Raw genomic sequence first — 17,081 nt, 5'->3', positions numbered from 1 at the left:
AAGACCAAAAAAGACTTGAAAAGATTTGACAAATTATGTGAAAGCCATAATTTTCAATTAATGTACATGCACCTGCCCAAAAACCAAACAACATTACAATCACCCCACACAGCAACAGCAGAACTTGAAATAGATCATGTGTTCTTACATTCCAGAAATAATTAAGGTCAGAGTAAAAATAGGAATAAATATAGATTCTGGTCTTTAGATTTCAGTAATACAGTTCAGACCCATATCTCTTAAAAGAAAGAGCAATACAACATTTATGTCCAGATTCAACACTAAGAAACAAAAAGAAAAAGAATACCTAGCTTGACAAGCAGAGAAACATTTCAGAAATATAAAAAGACTTTTAACAGAGGCTGCATAGGAAATAGCTGGGATCAAAAAGAGAATGAAACATACTTTGTGGAATGATAACTGAAAACAAGCAGTGAAGGATTGTTTAACTGTTTGGAAACAGAAAGAAGACATATATCATTTGCAATGAGCATAAACAGCAAAGCAAAATTGCAGTGAGAAGTGGAGTCATGAAAAGGAATTGTTGAACAAGATATAATTCTAGAAGAAATATATTACAGAAATTTTAATAAGAGGACAGAAGGATACAATATCATCCTCCCTTTTACACATGTCAAATGAAGAATATCCTTGCCAAATACTTTTCCTAGATGTGAAAAACCAGTTTATCCAATCAGAACCAAAAAACCAAGAGATATAAATAACCCATCTCCTCCTCTAAATCATAATGAAATCAAATACAAATACAAAGGCTAGAAAATGACAAGACTGCTGGAGAACACTCCATAATAGCAGAACTATGAAAGCTTGCACCTGAAGAAACAATAACTATTTTGCATAAAACCATGGAAAGCATCAGGGAAAGAAGAACTACAATATGACTGGATGTTTGCCTCGATCATTGCATGAAAAAGGAAATATTACAGAAGTGAATAATTGATGTAACAGCTCATTATTCACAGTAATGTACAAGTTTCTGTCACAATCCATCGTAAAATGACTAGAACACCACTTGGAACATAAACTGGAAGAATAGCAAGGACGAGTGCAGAGAAGCTGGTTGACAGAAGACAACTATTGATTCTAAAACTGTTAGTAAAATATTATATGCTGAAAGTAAGACAATGTGGACTTTGAAAAGACATATGAGTCCATCAGCTTCAGTGTGTTACTTAACATACTAGCCGATATGGTAGTTGATGAGAAACTATTGTGGATTATAAGAGAAGCCCTGTATAATACAAAATCTAAAATAAGATTTCAAAGATTTTTCTCCAAACCCTTTGTCATTACAACAGGAATTTGGCAGGGAAATGGACTGTCACCACTCTTGTTCAACTGTATGTTTAAACCTTTAAGAATCTGGAGTAAGAAGAAAGGTGTAGAAATAGATTTGTTTAGCTTTTATAGATAATGTAGCCATAATAACAGAAAATTTTGAAGCAGTGAAACAACAAATTAATGTGATGAAATGAAACAGAAATTGTGATGTCAGCTGCAATTGGGCATTGAAGTGAATTCAATGGTGACAAATCAAAATTTTTGCCAGAACAGGGCTCAAACTCTGATTTCCCACTTTCCACTAGTGGTCACCTTAACCGCTTCAGCTATCTGAACACACTTTCTGTCCATCCCAAATTCCCAACTTGTTCCACACTACTTACATAGTGCCCCTGTCACTGAACTCACTTCTTGCAGCCCGACACCATACATGGTCATATATCAAGGACAGTACAACCCAATTTAACACCAGACGTGAAAAAATAAAATATGTGAATAGCTTTAAATATTGGTGTGAATGGGTTATAGCCATTGGGTGAGATGAAAAAAAAAAAAAGCATTGAAACGTAGAGCCAGAATAATGGAAATAGTTTCCAAACTGTACAAAACATTTACAACAAAAAGTGCTTTTCCATAAATGCTGAACTTAATCATTATTAAAAGTGTATCAATATGCAACCGAGTATCAAAACTTCTCTGAGAGATTTCTACTGAAGGAATTGGAGGGAACAGAGATAAATATTATAAACAACACAATGGGTTCAAATTATAAATATGGGATCTACTTCAGACTTATATCCTAAAATGCACAGATGTTAGGGACACAATTACAAATGAAGACTTTGATTTTACACAACATAAGAACAAAGACAGATTCTTAATGAACAAAACACGTCTTCAACTTCTTTGACTCCAAACTGAAAACTAGAATACTGTGGTGTATCAAGAAAAAAATGTCTAAAGTAAATGGCTATACAGCTGGAAGATGTACAAAACTGAGATATTTTTAGAACAGCTGTAGTGATGTTTGGAACTTTCAAAGATGACAACCAAACGACTGGTTACATGAATGCCAAGTCAGACACAGTGCATTGATGAAAAACATGTTACTTAAATGAAATGACACACACACACACACACACACACACATACACACACACACAGAGAGAGAGAGAGAGAGAGAGAGAGAGAGAGAGAGAGAGAGCTTATTGCAGTCATTAGATGCCTGATTAACCAAATAGATAAATAAAATACAATAAGACAGACTCAAAACAGAACAGGTTGACTAAAATTTCATACTTTGATGGAAAATATGAAGAAAAGGAAACAAAACTGATATACAAATTTCAAGAAAAGCCTTCCTTTGGCAGTTACTTGCAACTTGGTTTTGCTCCTCTCACTTTGGTGAGAAAATATTGTTGCCGCATTTGCATATTTTTGGTGTCATATTGCTCACTCTCCATAATATCTTGATCGAAATATATTTTCCTCTCTCAACTTCTTGCACAGTCAGTTCTCTACTTTCCAATAAATTTCTGTTGATATTGAATTTATCACTAACTACGAAGTGCCATAAATTGAGCAGGTCCATTTCAGTTTAACAGAATTCAAGAAAACAACTGGTTGAAACATTCATTAGTTAATTCTATCAAAAAATGAGCACGAGACTTGGCTTTGCTACTTCACTTATTGGGCAATAGCATTTTATTTATTAATAACGTTTTCAATAAAACCAACCATAATTACCTGAGTAAGGCATTGCCTAACTACAGCCACAACTCTTCTGGCGTCAGCTTGCAGCCAGTCAGCATACAACGATGCATGATTATTTATAAAATAGCTCTATCTCCAGCTACTTCACCTCACTGCTTTCAATTCCACTTTGCTCTGTGTAACTAGTTTTTTCAACAGACCGGTCATTTAAATGCTTGAACTACAATTAAATGTGTATGTTTAGGGAGTAAGAAACATAAAAATTAGCAAAATACGGCATGTGTGTGCCATGCATATAATTCACTGGCTATGAACTTACTTGCAGACCCCACACACAGGACTTTAATTTTAAATTTTGTATGCCATTGTAACTCACTATTTCTTTTCCAAATTATGTATCTTTTTTGCACAACTTATCTGCATATGTCTCTTTCCACAATTACCGAATTACCATTTTTTATTAGAGATGATAAAATAAACCAGTCTGAGAATTCGAGACCAAACTGCAATGTCAGGCAATGACACTGAAAACATTTTAATTCAAATCTGGCTTGCATTCTAACCTAAATTATAAGGCTTCACATAAAGTAGATGAATGTATATGTACAATGTCGTATGAAAATACTGTTACCTGAATGGGTTGCATCCTCTTCGCTGCCTGATCCCATACCCATACGCTTCATCTGCTGCATCTTGTGTTCTCTGTAAACACAATGCAAAGGACACAGAGCACAAAGAACTAGTTTGAAGATATCCTAACTTTGTGACCTCTGCAGAATCATTCCTACATCTAGTTGTGTGTTGTAAGACAAAAACATTTAACCTCCTACTTTGGGTTGTGTGTTAGAACACAAAACTGTTTCAAATTTTCTCAAAAGAGTCTATATTGTGTTTCCTGGTCATTCAAAGCAACAAACAGAAATAATTATAAGAACAGGGGTCAATAAATAAAATATAAATTGCACTGAAATATGAAAAATGTAATTCCTAATAATACCTGTATAAACAGTTAATTTTCAAGCTGTCACAAATATGCAGTATGAAAATGGCTTGCTGTAGCCAATATCTGCAGTTTTACAGTTCAAAAATTATTGTTATTGTTTCTGGATGGCATGCAATGGCAGAGCAAGCACTTTCATTGTTAGACACAAAAAATATAGTGTGATAATTTACAGATTATATGAAAAAATATTTAATTTCATTCATTCATTTTCAGTGTTCCATGAGTCCTCTATGGAAACATCTCACACTTTCTGTGCATCTCATCATGGAAACACAAGAAAATTTTGCTTTGAATGTGTAATGAAACCAAACAAAATTGAAAGAAATGTTTAGCTTTTAAAAGTAGCTAGCAAGGAAATCATTAACATTGCAGAGATTGTCTCAAAATAGCATTGCAGCTGGGAAGAGCTTATTGTAGAATTTTTGATAGTTTATTGGAGAAATTTTGATCCCACGATTTTCTATGCAGAACCTTCTTTTTAATGTACACAATGTTAAAACATTCGCATCAGTTCCATTACGCTCTGTCTATGAATGAAAGAATTTCCAGGAAGTGCTTGCTGCAAATATTTAATATAAATAGGAAAAATGATATTTAGTCTCAGATATATTTTACAAGAATGTTTTCAATATCAAGACTAAATTTACACTGTCTCAATTATTTATACCATATTTCATATGTTATGAATATTTAAAATTTGTCTAATTAATATATACATGCAAAATAAACCCACACACACACACACACACACACACACACTTAGTAGCCAAGTGCTTCTGTTTTGTTAGAATATGTTCTAAGCACGACCCCAACAATTATGACAAATTTTAGAAAACTCTCTGACAGAATTGAAACTAAAAAGATAGGATACAGGTAGGCAATCAGTTCTTGTTTAATGAAAGATCTTGCAATTTCAGTACAATTGCAATTACCCAAATATACCACATTGCTTCAATACAGGCACAAAAAAAGAAAAAAAACACAAAAAACAATATTTATTACTTTTAAAATACTTTAACTTCTACTAACACAAGAACTTAGTTGCAACAATAAAAATCATGAAGCAATACTTTAAACAGATCATTAACAATAAACTGCACTAGGTTACTGAAAACTGTTACCTAAACACAATTATCACACTTTAAGGAAGCTATTGGAGAACTGGCATGCATGTTTTGGGATCTGACATTGGGAGGGGCTACAGTTGTGTTGCAAACAAAGAGATTTCAGCCACTTAGTGTTTCCAATCAAGAATATGTGAAGAACTCCAGTCTCCTAAATTTGAATAAAACTTATCATGTTAAATAGTCTACACATGAGGAGACAACAATGAATTATGCCCAGTGATCATGTTCTCCAAACATAAATGGAACAAGGCAAGCTTGAACTTTAATACAGTATGTAAATCTTAATTACTGCTGAAACAAAGATACATTTGGTTTTCCTAATTCTACCTTTAAATAACCACTTGTTTTCCTGATGATTCTGCTTCAGAACTACAATTATTCAATGCTAATATTTTGTTCAAGTTTCCGTGAGGGATCCATTTATGGATGGGAACCACTGTATACACAACTGAAGATAATATGTCCTGTTCAAGTTACACTTGACTGTGGCTGAAATTTCATTGTTTACCCTACAGTACATATATAACACAAATTACAGACTGGGTCAATTATGTGGCAACTAACTGGAAACGTGATGCGATGCCAGCTGACATGTGATTCACCGGGCGGAAGAGCACTCGCTGCGAGTCACCACCACGACTGACAAAAAAAAAAAACAGTTTCTGCACTTCATGTTGAACAATTTTGTTTCAGAGCATGCTAATTTTCCAGTGCTCTTACAATATATTTACATACTTCATCAACAAAATGTATGATACTAGAATTGTGTACCAGACAAGGAACAGAAGTTCATAGCAGATTATAATTATGTCCAAATATCTGTTCAAACCCTTCTGAAAAAGCACAATCTTATTCACTGTTTGTATCTGCAGATTCAATAGGTGAATAATATCTTGCAGTCTTTCACAAATGATGCCCAGTGGGTGCATACAGCAAGGTTCTGCTACAAAAGGAAATTTCTTTGGAGTTCCGAGTCTGGTACATAACTTTGTTTCTCAGTTCACTTATATTCAGAATGATGATATATTTTATATTTCATAATACTGATTTATCTGATAAATTACTGATATGATTTTTCCAAAAGATAAGCAAGAAGACTATGTGTCTGTAAGTACTAAATAGTTACAACACTCTTTCTCTCAACAAGAGTCTTCCTACTCTTGTCGTATGTATAACATAATGAAAATGAATGGCAGATTCTGTAAGAAACACGGTTTTCTAAAGTTTTTATTTTAACAATTTTCATTACAACTCTACAAAATTGCAATAGATCTTTTATTTATTTATTTCTGTTTATGTTGACCCATTTAGATCAACTGGTGAATTTCTGGTGTCACTAACAGAGAGCCCACTGTTTGTCAGATCTAGACACAACAAATAATGCATTATTTATGCAGCTAGTACTGAACAATTAGTTCTAATACAATAATGGCACTGATATGGCTGTCAATTACTTCTTGTTTCAAAGAGAAACATGTTAAAATTAGACATCTGAAATACTGATTATCTTATGTGCCTGACTCCATTTGGTACAAAATATTTTTTTGTGGTGATCTTCTATGACTATAAGGGTTTGGGCTCAAATTATCTTCTTTGTGTTTTATTTTTAGCCCTTCTGTACCTCAGTTGGTCTCTGTTACTAACCTGCGCACACTCAAATATTCACTTCAGTTGATAATGTGTGATTCATTTGTGCACTTTATTTATATATACTGCCTCATTTTCGGCCTTCTTCTTTTGTTATTTTGTGTTTTTTATTCATATAACCCTCAATTTTTAATACAAATGCAAAAGCTACAGATTATATTCAAAGAAGTGAAGAAAACCTTACATTCAGTTCATTCGCCTCAAATATGAAATAGATGGAGAATGACTCATGAACTTTTGGAATCAGTCTCATTTAATTTGAAGTAAAAAATGGAAAATAAATTAGTTCATGTAGGAACCTGAAAGTCATTAATTTCAATGCTAAAGAATCGCAAACGTAATGTGTGGAGCTTGTTTCTTTATTTTGTAGAAGTACAATATTTTCCAGGATCAAATGAAGAACTATGTTCAAGGAGCTTCATGTAACTTAACTGTTCATCATAAGTATTGTGTTTAGCACATGTGAAAATTTATTTCCTGTAGTTAACATTGCTGGCAAAAAGGTTATCTTTCAAACTGTTTCCAAGTAACGATTGTAGTGATTGGCTAAATAGATCAAACATTACCATGTATTAACTCAATTTTGTGGACACCACCCAAGTAAGAAAATCCAAAGCATAATGAAAAAGACCTTTGTTGCTGGAGAGATATAGATATAGGAAATGAAATACAGCTTATCAACTTCAGCATTTGTTCATTCATTTCTTAAAGTTTTGTTCCACTGAAAGTGTAAGAAATGATATTTGCAGCAACAAGATAACAAATACAATCTGCCTGTTTATGAAAGTAAAAAATAGTGGTTGTTACAATCATCTTCTAAAACTCAGTGCCTTTGCAATGCAACCATTCCTCTCTACTTTGTTCTCTCTTCCTTTCTTGGCAGTTTTGACATGTCATTGCCTCCAAAACATCTTTTACATTATCTTCCTGTTTCCACCCTAGTTTCACATTTCAAAAATAATAACTAAAAAGCTTTTACATCTTCATAAATGACAAAATTTTATTTTGTTGTTCTGAATGGTAGTCATGAGATTAATTTCCTCATTTATTTCTTTTAAAACTATGTCATTCAATTTCTAGTCTGTCCAACAGGCCTTTCTTCATCTTTCCTATAGCCAAAGCTCCACTGATTCTAAGTTGTTCTTGTCTGCCATCAACAGTGATCAGCTTCCACAACCATATAGCAATAAACTCATTCTAAATGGGCATCTCCATAGATTGTTTCTTCTTTCCATACTAAATGAAAATTTATAGAATCTCCAGCTTTCAATATCAGGGTCTTCTTCCATCATGAAGGCTCATGAGAGGAGGAGTCAGTGAACATGTGGACTTGTTAAGCACTGTTTCATATTCAATTTCCTATTCATGTACATTTCATTTAAATGTACAAGCTGAGTGCTAATAGTAGATTCAGAATTAAAATAGATGTTTATTCATGTAGCAATGTAAGGAATTATGTACTTATGCAAAGGCTGTGTACAGTTTCAATGTATTTGACATTTCCAATACATATAGTACCCAGTGCTTTTATATACAAAAAAGGTTGCTAAATACATAAATGGAGAGGTATGGAGGGTAGTAAATATTAGAATGAGTCATGTTATTGTGTATCTGATGAGATATATATGCCTGCAAATAAGCTACGAGTTCCTAGTATTCATGAATGAACAAACCATTCCCTATACTTTATTCATATATACCTACAGAACTGAAAAAGGTGCAGATAAATTGGAGAAAACTAATGGTTAATTTTTGGATGTCACAGATAAATTAAGTGCCAACAATAAAGGAAAATTAATCTGCAACCAAATAACATTTATAAATAACTGTTGTTCTGCAATAAATTGCTCTTTATTTTTTATTACTAGTCTCAAATCACCTGTACAAAAATTTAAATTTATTTCTAATTCAAAGAGTTAAATTTCTCAAAGGAAAGTTTTTAATCACTGTTTTAATTTCTGCCTTCTCCATTATCCATGTGAGATCTATTTTCATGTGACATGTATAAATAATGAAAACCTGTACACCAATTTTTCTGGTGGCCACGTCATTGCTGCCACCGAACACTACAAAGGCATGGCTGAATTTTCTCAGTCTGAGATAGAAATATCACTGATAGGAATGAAGTTTGTTTTTCTCATCTCAGTACATGCTGTACAAGAGAGTAAGTAAAATCTCAAATTGATCTGGAAAATTTATTGTTTATATTGCTTTGGAAACTAGTCATATTTTCTGTGTTTTTGTCAACTGCATTAAGTGGGCTGATGTCTTAAGATTCTTTGTTTGGGTTTGTTTATCACCAAAAGAAATGTATCCAAAGGTGGTGATGTTCTATAAGGAACCTTCCCATTCATTTCTGACAGTAGATAATCCATGTAAAGGATGTTGCAACACTGTAAGGAGAGATGGAAACATGAAAAAACTGCACAATATCCCACAGGATTGATGTCAATTAAATGTGTATGTAAAATAGTTGATAACATAGGTGTATGAGATAAAGAGAATACAAACAATGGAAAATCCAGAAGGAAATAATGACAAGTGATAGAGTACAGCGTTTTACATAAAGAATTAACTGTAAGCAAATTTTTATTGAATGACATGCAAAATCCAATGTAAAAATGAATTTTTCAGGAATGTTGGAAACATTTTAAAAAGCAGTCTATATAATTCTTAGTACTGTTTTGTTCCTATGGATCAAACATGGGCAGATCACATAACACCAAGAACAACACAACTATAAAAGCAGTAAGTGCAAGTTGACAAATAAAGTTCTTTTAATTTGCCAGGAAGGTTGTGGCTATTATTATTCTGAACATTAGGGGGAATTTTCTTATTTATTATCTTGAAAACGGTACCAATAAATAAACATATTTCACCCAGACAGTGCATCTTCTCACAAAAGAGCCTCTGAAATGAGAAAGCTGTGAGATTTCACATATAAATAGTTGGAACATACATCCTGTTTTAGTTGGAACATACATCCTGTTCACCAGATTTGGCACACTATGACTTCCATTTACTCCCACTACTAAAAAAATTGTTGCTGGAATACATTATGGGTTCAATGACGAATTTTTTGCACCATAGTTGCGTGCTTTTCAGACATTCCAGAATAAAACTTTGGGACTAGAATGTACTCACTGGAGAAACACTGGGAAAAGTGCACTGATAAGAAAGAGGACTTCATCAACAGTTAAGTTTCTTTTTGAAGTAAGAAATACAGACTCTCACTGTTAGGCTTAGAAATTTCCCCTTGCCCTTCCCTTATACCTCTTCCATCACTTCACTTCTTTCTTTTTCTTATATCACTTCACTTCTTTCTTTTTCTAATACTTCCCAAATTGAAAATTGTGGTTTCAAGGAAATGAATTCCATTCCACATCGAATTCTCTGAATACAGTTTCTTTATACCTTTCATCACAATTAATTTTTTTGAATTGTTCTGGATCTTGTACATAATATGTACTATTTAAACAACATAATATTGAATTTATATACTGTGTCTCTTACCTGTAGGAAGGCATGTTGCCAAATTTTAAAATCTTGTTTACATTTTCCATGGCAGCTGCTTCTTCTGGTGTTCTGTTAGCTGCACTTTTGCCAGCATATTTTTTCACCATAGGCTTTTTCACGTATGGTGGATCATATTTCGGCATTGTGCTCTTCCTTCTGGGAGTAAAATGAACACAAAAGAAAAAAAGAAAGAAAGAAAAATAAAGAAATAAAGAAAAGGGAGAGGGGAAAACAGTTTTTTCTACATCAGTCCACATTGTTCTTGAAAAAGCATAATAGTCTTAATACTAAACTATAGTAAAACATTCTATCAGAATATTTTTGTTTAGTTTTTAAAACTAATAACAATATCCAAAACTGAGATATCATGTGCATATTTAATTTAAAGTATGACAGCCATATTATGTGTTAAAAACACACTGCTCTGCAAAACTTAAGGACGAGCTCATTAAAATAATATACTATAGACTTGGTGGAAATTAATGAAATTGCAGGAGCATGTTGCCTGAGGTCTCCCTAGTCAAGTACAGAAAGGTGGATGTCACATGGTGCGAAGTCAGCATGACTATTGAGTCAAATGGGGCTGGCCCAACAACATGTGGCAGTTGAAGGATTGGGAAAAAGACACGTGTGTCAATCAGCAAGCAGTTACACTACACTGTGCTGGTGTTCTTTCATTACATCATAGTCCAGAGACAACATTCGGATGACTTCACATGGGGAAGAATCATCAGGAAACTAGAATAAGAAAGAAGTGTGACTAGTGTAGCCCAGAAGTTTGGTATTACTCACAGCACTGTTGAACATGCATGGAGAGTGTTCTGAACCACAGGCACTGCCGCCCGAGGGAGAGGAGGTGGTTGACCGCACTTGCTACAGCACCAGATGACCATTACATTGTGCAACAGGCTACATATGATCCACATCAAACAGTGGGTGCAACCACATTTGACAGGAATGCATGGCATGAAATCTCATACTCCACAGTGGGACTCTGTCTGCGTGGGAGTGGTCTCTTTACCCATTGAGCAACATGTTGTCTGCTGTTAACACCTGCACATTGGAGGCACCATTTCCATTGGTGCCAAGGTCACAGGTCACTGGATCGACGAGGAGCTATGTCACATGTTCTTCTCAGATGAAAGCAGATTCCATCTGAGTAATTATTCTGAACATACACCTAATTGGTAAGAGATGAGAACACTTGCAGCCAGGAATGTTGTTGAATATGATTGTTTTGGTGGTCCAAATGGTATTCCATGGTTCGGCATAACATTGCATGTGCATACTGACCTCCAAATCTTTGAACACGGTGCACCCACTGGTCAATGATATCAATACTGTACTCCTTTCCCATGTGCATCTTTTAAGGGAGGCATGTTCTGCCTTTACTCATGTGCAGGGGACCATAATTATTTCCTTTGAATGAAAGTATCATTTCTGTTCATCTAATTGTGTATTTCTTTCAGTTACCTTCTGTACTATAATGTAGCAGTTCTTTCTATGTGTGGTCCAAGTTTCACTAAGCTATGTTACTTGGCAGTTAAACATTGTGCAAAAGTTACTTTCAGCCTTAAGTTTTGCAAACCAATGTAGCTTAGGAATAAATGGATCTCATAATTAAGAAGGAACAATAAACATAAATTAAAAAAACAAAAAGTTTGGTCTTACTACAAATTAAGGAGGTTTTTCAATGGAAAAAAAAAACACAAAAAAAAACAGAGCTACGATTTAGGTTGATACCAGGAGTAAGTTAGGGGATGGAAAGAAAACAACACGATACTGTTTATGTAAGTAACTGCTGAACCAAATGATGAACATTAAAATAATGAAGTATTACTGAAATTGGTGGATCAGTAGGTGAAATAAAAATTAACACACCTTTTTAGCTCAAGATAATTTCTTTTGTTTTACTATCATACTAAATGAAATTAAATTTAAACATTTAAAGAGATCTGCTCAGAACAGAGTAGCCACATACATTGGAACAATATATCTGGAGTGACTGCAATTAGCAGCAAAAACTGCAGCACCCATAAGAAGCAAAAATGACGACCTGTGTGCCAATTTGCAAAAAACAGTATATGCTGGAAATAGTGATATTATATGTGCTAATAGGATGCAAAAAATATGTGAAGTGCACATTCTAATTATTAGCAGAAATAAATGTAATTATTTTTGGGATTTTTTGTAATTGGAATTGTTATTTTTTAAAAATAGTATTAAAATGAATTAACTCCATCTATTTCAAAACTCTAAAATAGTGTTTTCTTTGTGCAGTGTTGTCAATGTGCATGTTATAGCATAGGCCATTTCAAACTGACTTAACTGAAACATTTGTCACAGAATCTGTCTGTCAAATAAAGTTTCTCCAGTAGTGATCAGTATATTTCTGCATCATAAGTGCCGATAAAGGACATCCAAATCTGATACTGATAAATATTTATAGCCCAGTGATTCACACACAGTTTTGATGTGCAGTAGTAATCAGTTTCCTTGCCTATGTATTACACATTCTTCTGCCATTTCAGTTTCCACTCTCCTCTGCTGCTATAGCTTTTGTTTACTTGTAATTATACTGTCAGCTGTTTACAATTATCTTTCACATTGAAAATTCAACTGAAAGTCTTCATACTTATTTCTTTGATCGATTTAATTTCATCTGACAAATCAGAAGTACAATCACAGTAATGTAGTTGTAACATGTCTATGCTTTTTTCTTTGTAGAATACCTTGGCATGGCTGTCAACTTTTGGTCTGGATCTGTTTCAGAGAGAATATTTTCACTACCATAACACATTGTGATCCAAAGATAATTAATCATTTTAATATGATCAGAACAAGAGTCTAAGTAGGTAATGTTGTTCAGGACAAATAGTTTACAAACAAAGATGATTTTTCATTATTACATGAATTGCATGCTGCTTTTCACACTCTGGAAAATCCAGGCTGGAATAACACCAATACAGAAAGGATAGATTGCTGTTCACCAAATAGAGCAGTAGATGAGTTTCAGACTGGCACAATGAAAGAGACTGCTGAAATAAGTAAGCTTTCATACAAATTCCATCTTCGAAAGAAGTAAACACATACACACTGTGCACTGAGCCCTCAGTGCCCAGAGAGCAGCCATGTGCGTGTTTTCTGCTTTGGAAGAAGGACGCTGCCTGGAAGCTTATATATTAGCAGTCGTTTTCACTGTACCTGTCTGTGACTAAGTGCCTTCTCTATGAGATGAGTAGCTTGCAGCTTCTCAGTATACTACTTCAAAACTGGAGAGGGAATATGGACAAAAGCACATTTTTATCTCTTGCTAATTGTCAGCATTTAATTTACCTTAGTCTTACTTCCTACTTCTGTCTTACCTAAACTGTGCCTTATCAAGTATCTTCAAAAGTTTTAATTTCTTTCTTTTTTCTGTTTCCTTTACTCACTGTGTGGTGTGTGTTCTAGTTTCAAATTACTACATTCTTTCAAATAATTCAAAATATCACTGGACAATACATTATTATAAGGCATTGTAAAGCTAATAGCAACTTCTGGTATCTGTATACAGTTTGAATGAGTGGTACCAATTGGCATTTGCAGTGCATCTACAGAAATATGTTCAGAGTGTCAGCGGGACAAACACAGCACCCTACTTATCTTGTTTGCTATTTGTATACTATGGATCACAAGTTTTAAGAGATGCAGTGGCAAAATGAGGTTATTGCCTCTGAACACACAGAAAGTTACCATTTGAAGAAAGTGATTCTTTTCACAGGTATTTTGTCACATACCATCTTAGAGGTAGACAAGCAGTGGAGGAGTATGAAATATTTCATGAAATTAATGTGGTTTTTGCCAAACCACTCCCAAATGAGTACACTGGAGGTAGTTGCTTTGCAAATATTTGGAGTAGAATTCTATGCAAGAAAAGTAGAGTTTCACACAAGAAACTTGCTCACTTCTGACCAGAAAGCTGACCTAAGTGGATACTAGAAAACTAGAAATGTATGAACTGGTAAGATAAATCATATTTAGTAGTAGTAGTAGTAGTAGTAGTAGTAGTATGTGAATTACATACAATGTAATACAGTATTTATCATCACTGCCAGACAAGTATCTGGAAGGACTGTATGCAAGAAATGGAATAAGTCAGTGAAGGCTCAGTTTTGGAGAAATTTTAATTAAGTGTAAATGGGTTCATTGGTTGATACCCTCAATGGCTACGCTTACCTACCAGACAGCCAGAAGCTTAATAAGAACCACAACATAATCACCTCCATCTCCCAAGATGACCATTGTACTAAATTGTCAGTATATAGCATGAGAAATGTTAGGAAACTGTGACACATATGGGCTACTCCAAAAGGTCTTCATATTTAAAACCTACTAAAAATCTCAGGGCTGCCTGGAACAGTGCAGCAATATTTTCATGGAATTACGTCACGTGGTGCATGATTTGTTCAACATAAACATTTACTACATCCAAAGCCTTGCACAGTTCATACCACAGTGAATCACAGCTGTTACAAAAGCTTGTGGAATGTTGCACATATCACTAGACAAGTTACTTATCTTTTTGTCCAATGAGATAGCTTATTATTCTTAATTAACTTATTTTGTTGTATTTAAACTTTCCATTGTTGATGGAATTGCAGGAACGCAGTCATATAATAAGATGAGAGTAGCAATGAATTTCCATCAGACTGCAATTAAATTAGCTTCAGTTATGTATTGTAGCACGATCAGTTTTGAGGCTAGTAGCCTTCTCTTCAGATCCATGTGTGAACAAGTCCCATATGTTGGTGAGATATGTATAAATATTTTCTCTCCATTGTTTACAGAAATGCGGAATCACAATGACTACTTTGCTACAACAATGGAAATATTAAAAATATACATGTAAGGGGCAACCAAAAAGTTTTTATTTGAAGGCTGTACATTCCAATCAGGCAAAATCCCTTTGTGCACTGAGGCAATCATCCTGCTGATGCACCAGGTTGAAGATAACTGTTTGATAAAACACCATATCCAGCTGTGTGAAGTAGTCTGTAGCTGTTTGCTGCATATCCTCATCCAACAGGAAATGTCAGCTCTTCAAGGAATTTTTAAGGGCCTGATGGTTTCATAGTCACAAGAGGGAGAGATTAGGACTATATGACAGGTGCTCGAATGTCTCCCACTAGAAATGGCTGGCCTCCCAGACTGACCGGCATCTCATGTCGAATTGCGAACAGCACAGAACTTGGTGTGTCATCCCACAACAGTGGTTTCCAGTAGATACTGTTGCCCAACATACATTCTTCAATGAACGTTTGCCCTTCTGCAGTTAAGTAAAGAAAAGCAGCATGATGATCCTATATGTACGCATTTGGTAATAACATCGCTGTAGTTCACATTTCTGCAGTTACTGCATGCATATTGAAAAAAATACGATGTCACACTAATCTCTTACCTATATGTCAGTGCTTATATACCCACAACACACTGGTACTAATTTGTTTATATGCTGCAGCAATGCCTGAAAAAGAAAAATTTCTGATTGGTGTTGATATGTACCTCGCCTAGATATGGGAACTGTTCACAGGAACATCTGAAGATGAGGCTAGTAGAAACGAAATTGATAAAACTACAATAAAAAATTGAAGATGATATGATTGCAGCCTGAGGCAAATTCATTCTTGTTCTTAATTTATTTTGCCTTCTTATTGCTTTTACCTTCACATGGTACCTCATCATCTTCCTGTTCTGAGCGCATTTGCATATTATACAGCATATGACTCTTTCCAGTCAGTTTTTTTATTCCAAAGCTGCTTATGGAAAATGTTTTGGGTTATATTTCACATTGAGACCATCAGAATTCTGTAGTTTGTTATAAATGATCTTGACTTTAAATGTTAGCATACACATTAAACAGACCTCTTCTTTCTCTCATTTTTATCTCTCTCTCTTGACTCTCATGTTGTCCTTCCTACCTTTAATTGTATCATCTTTTCACTGTTCTTTATGAGTGAATTAATTTTCTAAAAGCTGCAAATACTCACTCTTTTGCTCTTTACTATTTCCATCAGCCTTCTGCCAGTTCTTCGCATTACAGCAATTTGTAAGTACACTTTGATCCATTTACAGGAATGCTGAGTTTAGCGCTGTTTTCCAGGTAATGTTTTGTTTTATTTCACGATTTTACATTTATTGATCATTTTTCATATTTTCTATTGCTTTTGTAATTTAAATAAATTAATAGCCACTCTATTTGCCCAAGATTTATTCTTCCATAGCCTTATTTTCCATATCCCCTATTATGTTACCTTTTCTTCCTGGAGTACAGCAGAAAAATATTGTATTTTGATATCTAATAAATAGCATCACAAAAAAGATATCATAATTATTATGAAGAATCATAGGTTCACACAGAACCAATGATTTTGGTTATTACTTATTTCATAAAACATTATCTAGAGCTTTATGAAGTATAACATTGCCAGTAGTGTCACATGAAGATCTGGAGACAGATTTACACATCATTTCTGCTTGGGGCCAGGACAACAGTCAATGAATTGATTAATTTAACCAAAGCATTTAAATGTGTAATCAAACTTTTTGTCTGCCAGTGCTCACAGATCTTGTCTCTAAACAGATTATGTGAAGTGTAGCAATTGTATCAGCATAAGGCAGACTTTTTTTTATTTTTCTTGTCTCTCTTTCATTTTATGAAATACAACTATAAAAATGCATATTGATTTAAAAATAAGTTTCTATTTTTAATAATCAGTCCACCTGGAGGAAAC

At 34.2% G+C, this 17,081-nt stretch overlaps 1 protein-coding gene across 3 annotated transcripts in view; it reads right to left on the bottom strand.

Annotated features, from left to right (window-relative positions):
- The window catches only part of LOC124787937 (disintegrin and metalloproteinase domain-containing protein 11), a 1,045,780-nt gene that overhangs the window by 88,507 nt on the left and 940,192 nt on the right, over positions 1-17,081 (bottom strand). Inside the window, exons 20-22 of one of the 3 annotated variants that reach the window (XM_047254929.1) lie at positions 10,306-10,464; positions 5,710-5,784; positions 3,647-3,717 (exon numbers count right to left, since the gene is read on the bottom strand). In XM_047254929.1, coding sequence (XP_047110885.1) covers positions 3,647-3,717; positions 5,710-5,784; positions 10,306-10,464 — 305 coding nt within the window. The remainder of the gene's footprint in view (positions 1-3,646; positions 3,718-5,709; positions 5,785-10,305; positions 10,465-17,081) is intronic. The other 2 variants (XM_047254930.1, XM_047254931.1) reach the window with 2 other exon arrangements.

This window comes from Schistocerca piceifrons, chromosome 3 (assembly GCF_021461385.2).
Source record: "Schistocerca piceifrons isolate TAMUIC-IGC-003096 chromosome 3, iqSchPice1.1, whole genome shotgun sequence".
NCBI lineage: Eukaryota > Metazoa > Arthropoda > Insecta > Orthoptera > Acrididae > Schistocerca > Schistocerca piceifrons.
The sequence above is the reverse complement of the archived record's forward strand: the minus strand, read 5'-3'. Positions and strand labels throughout refer to the sequence as shown.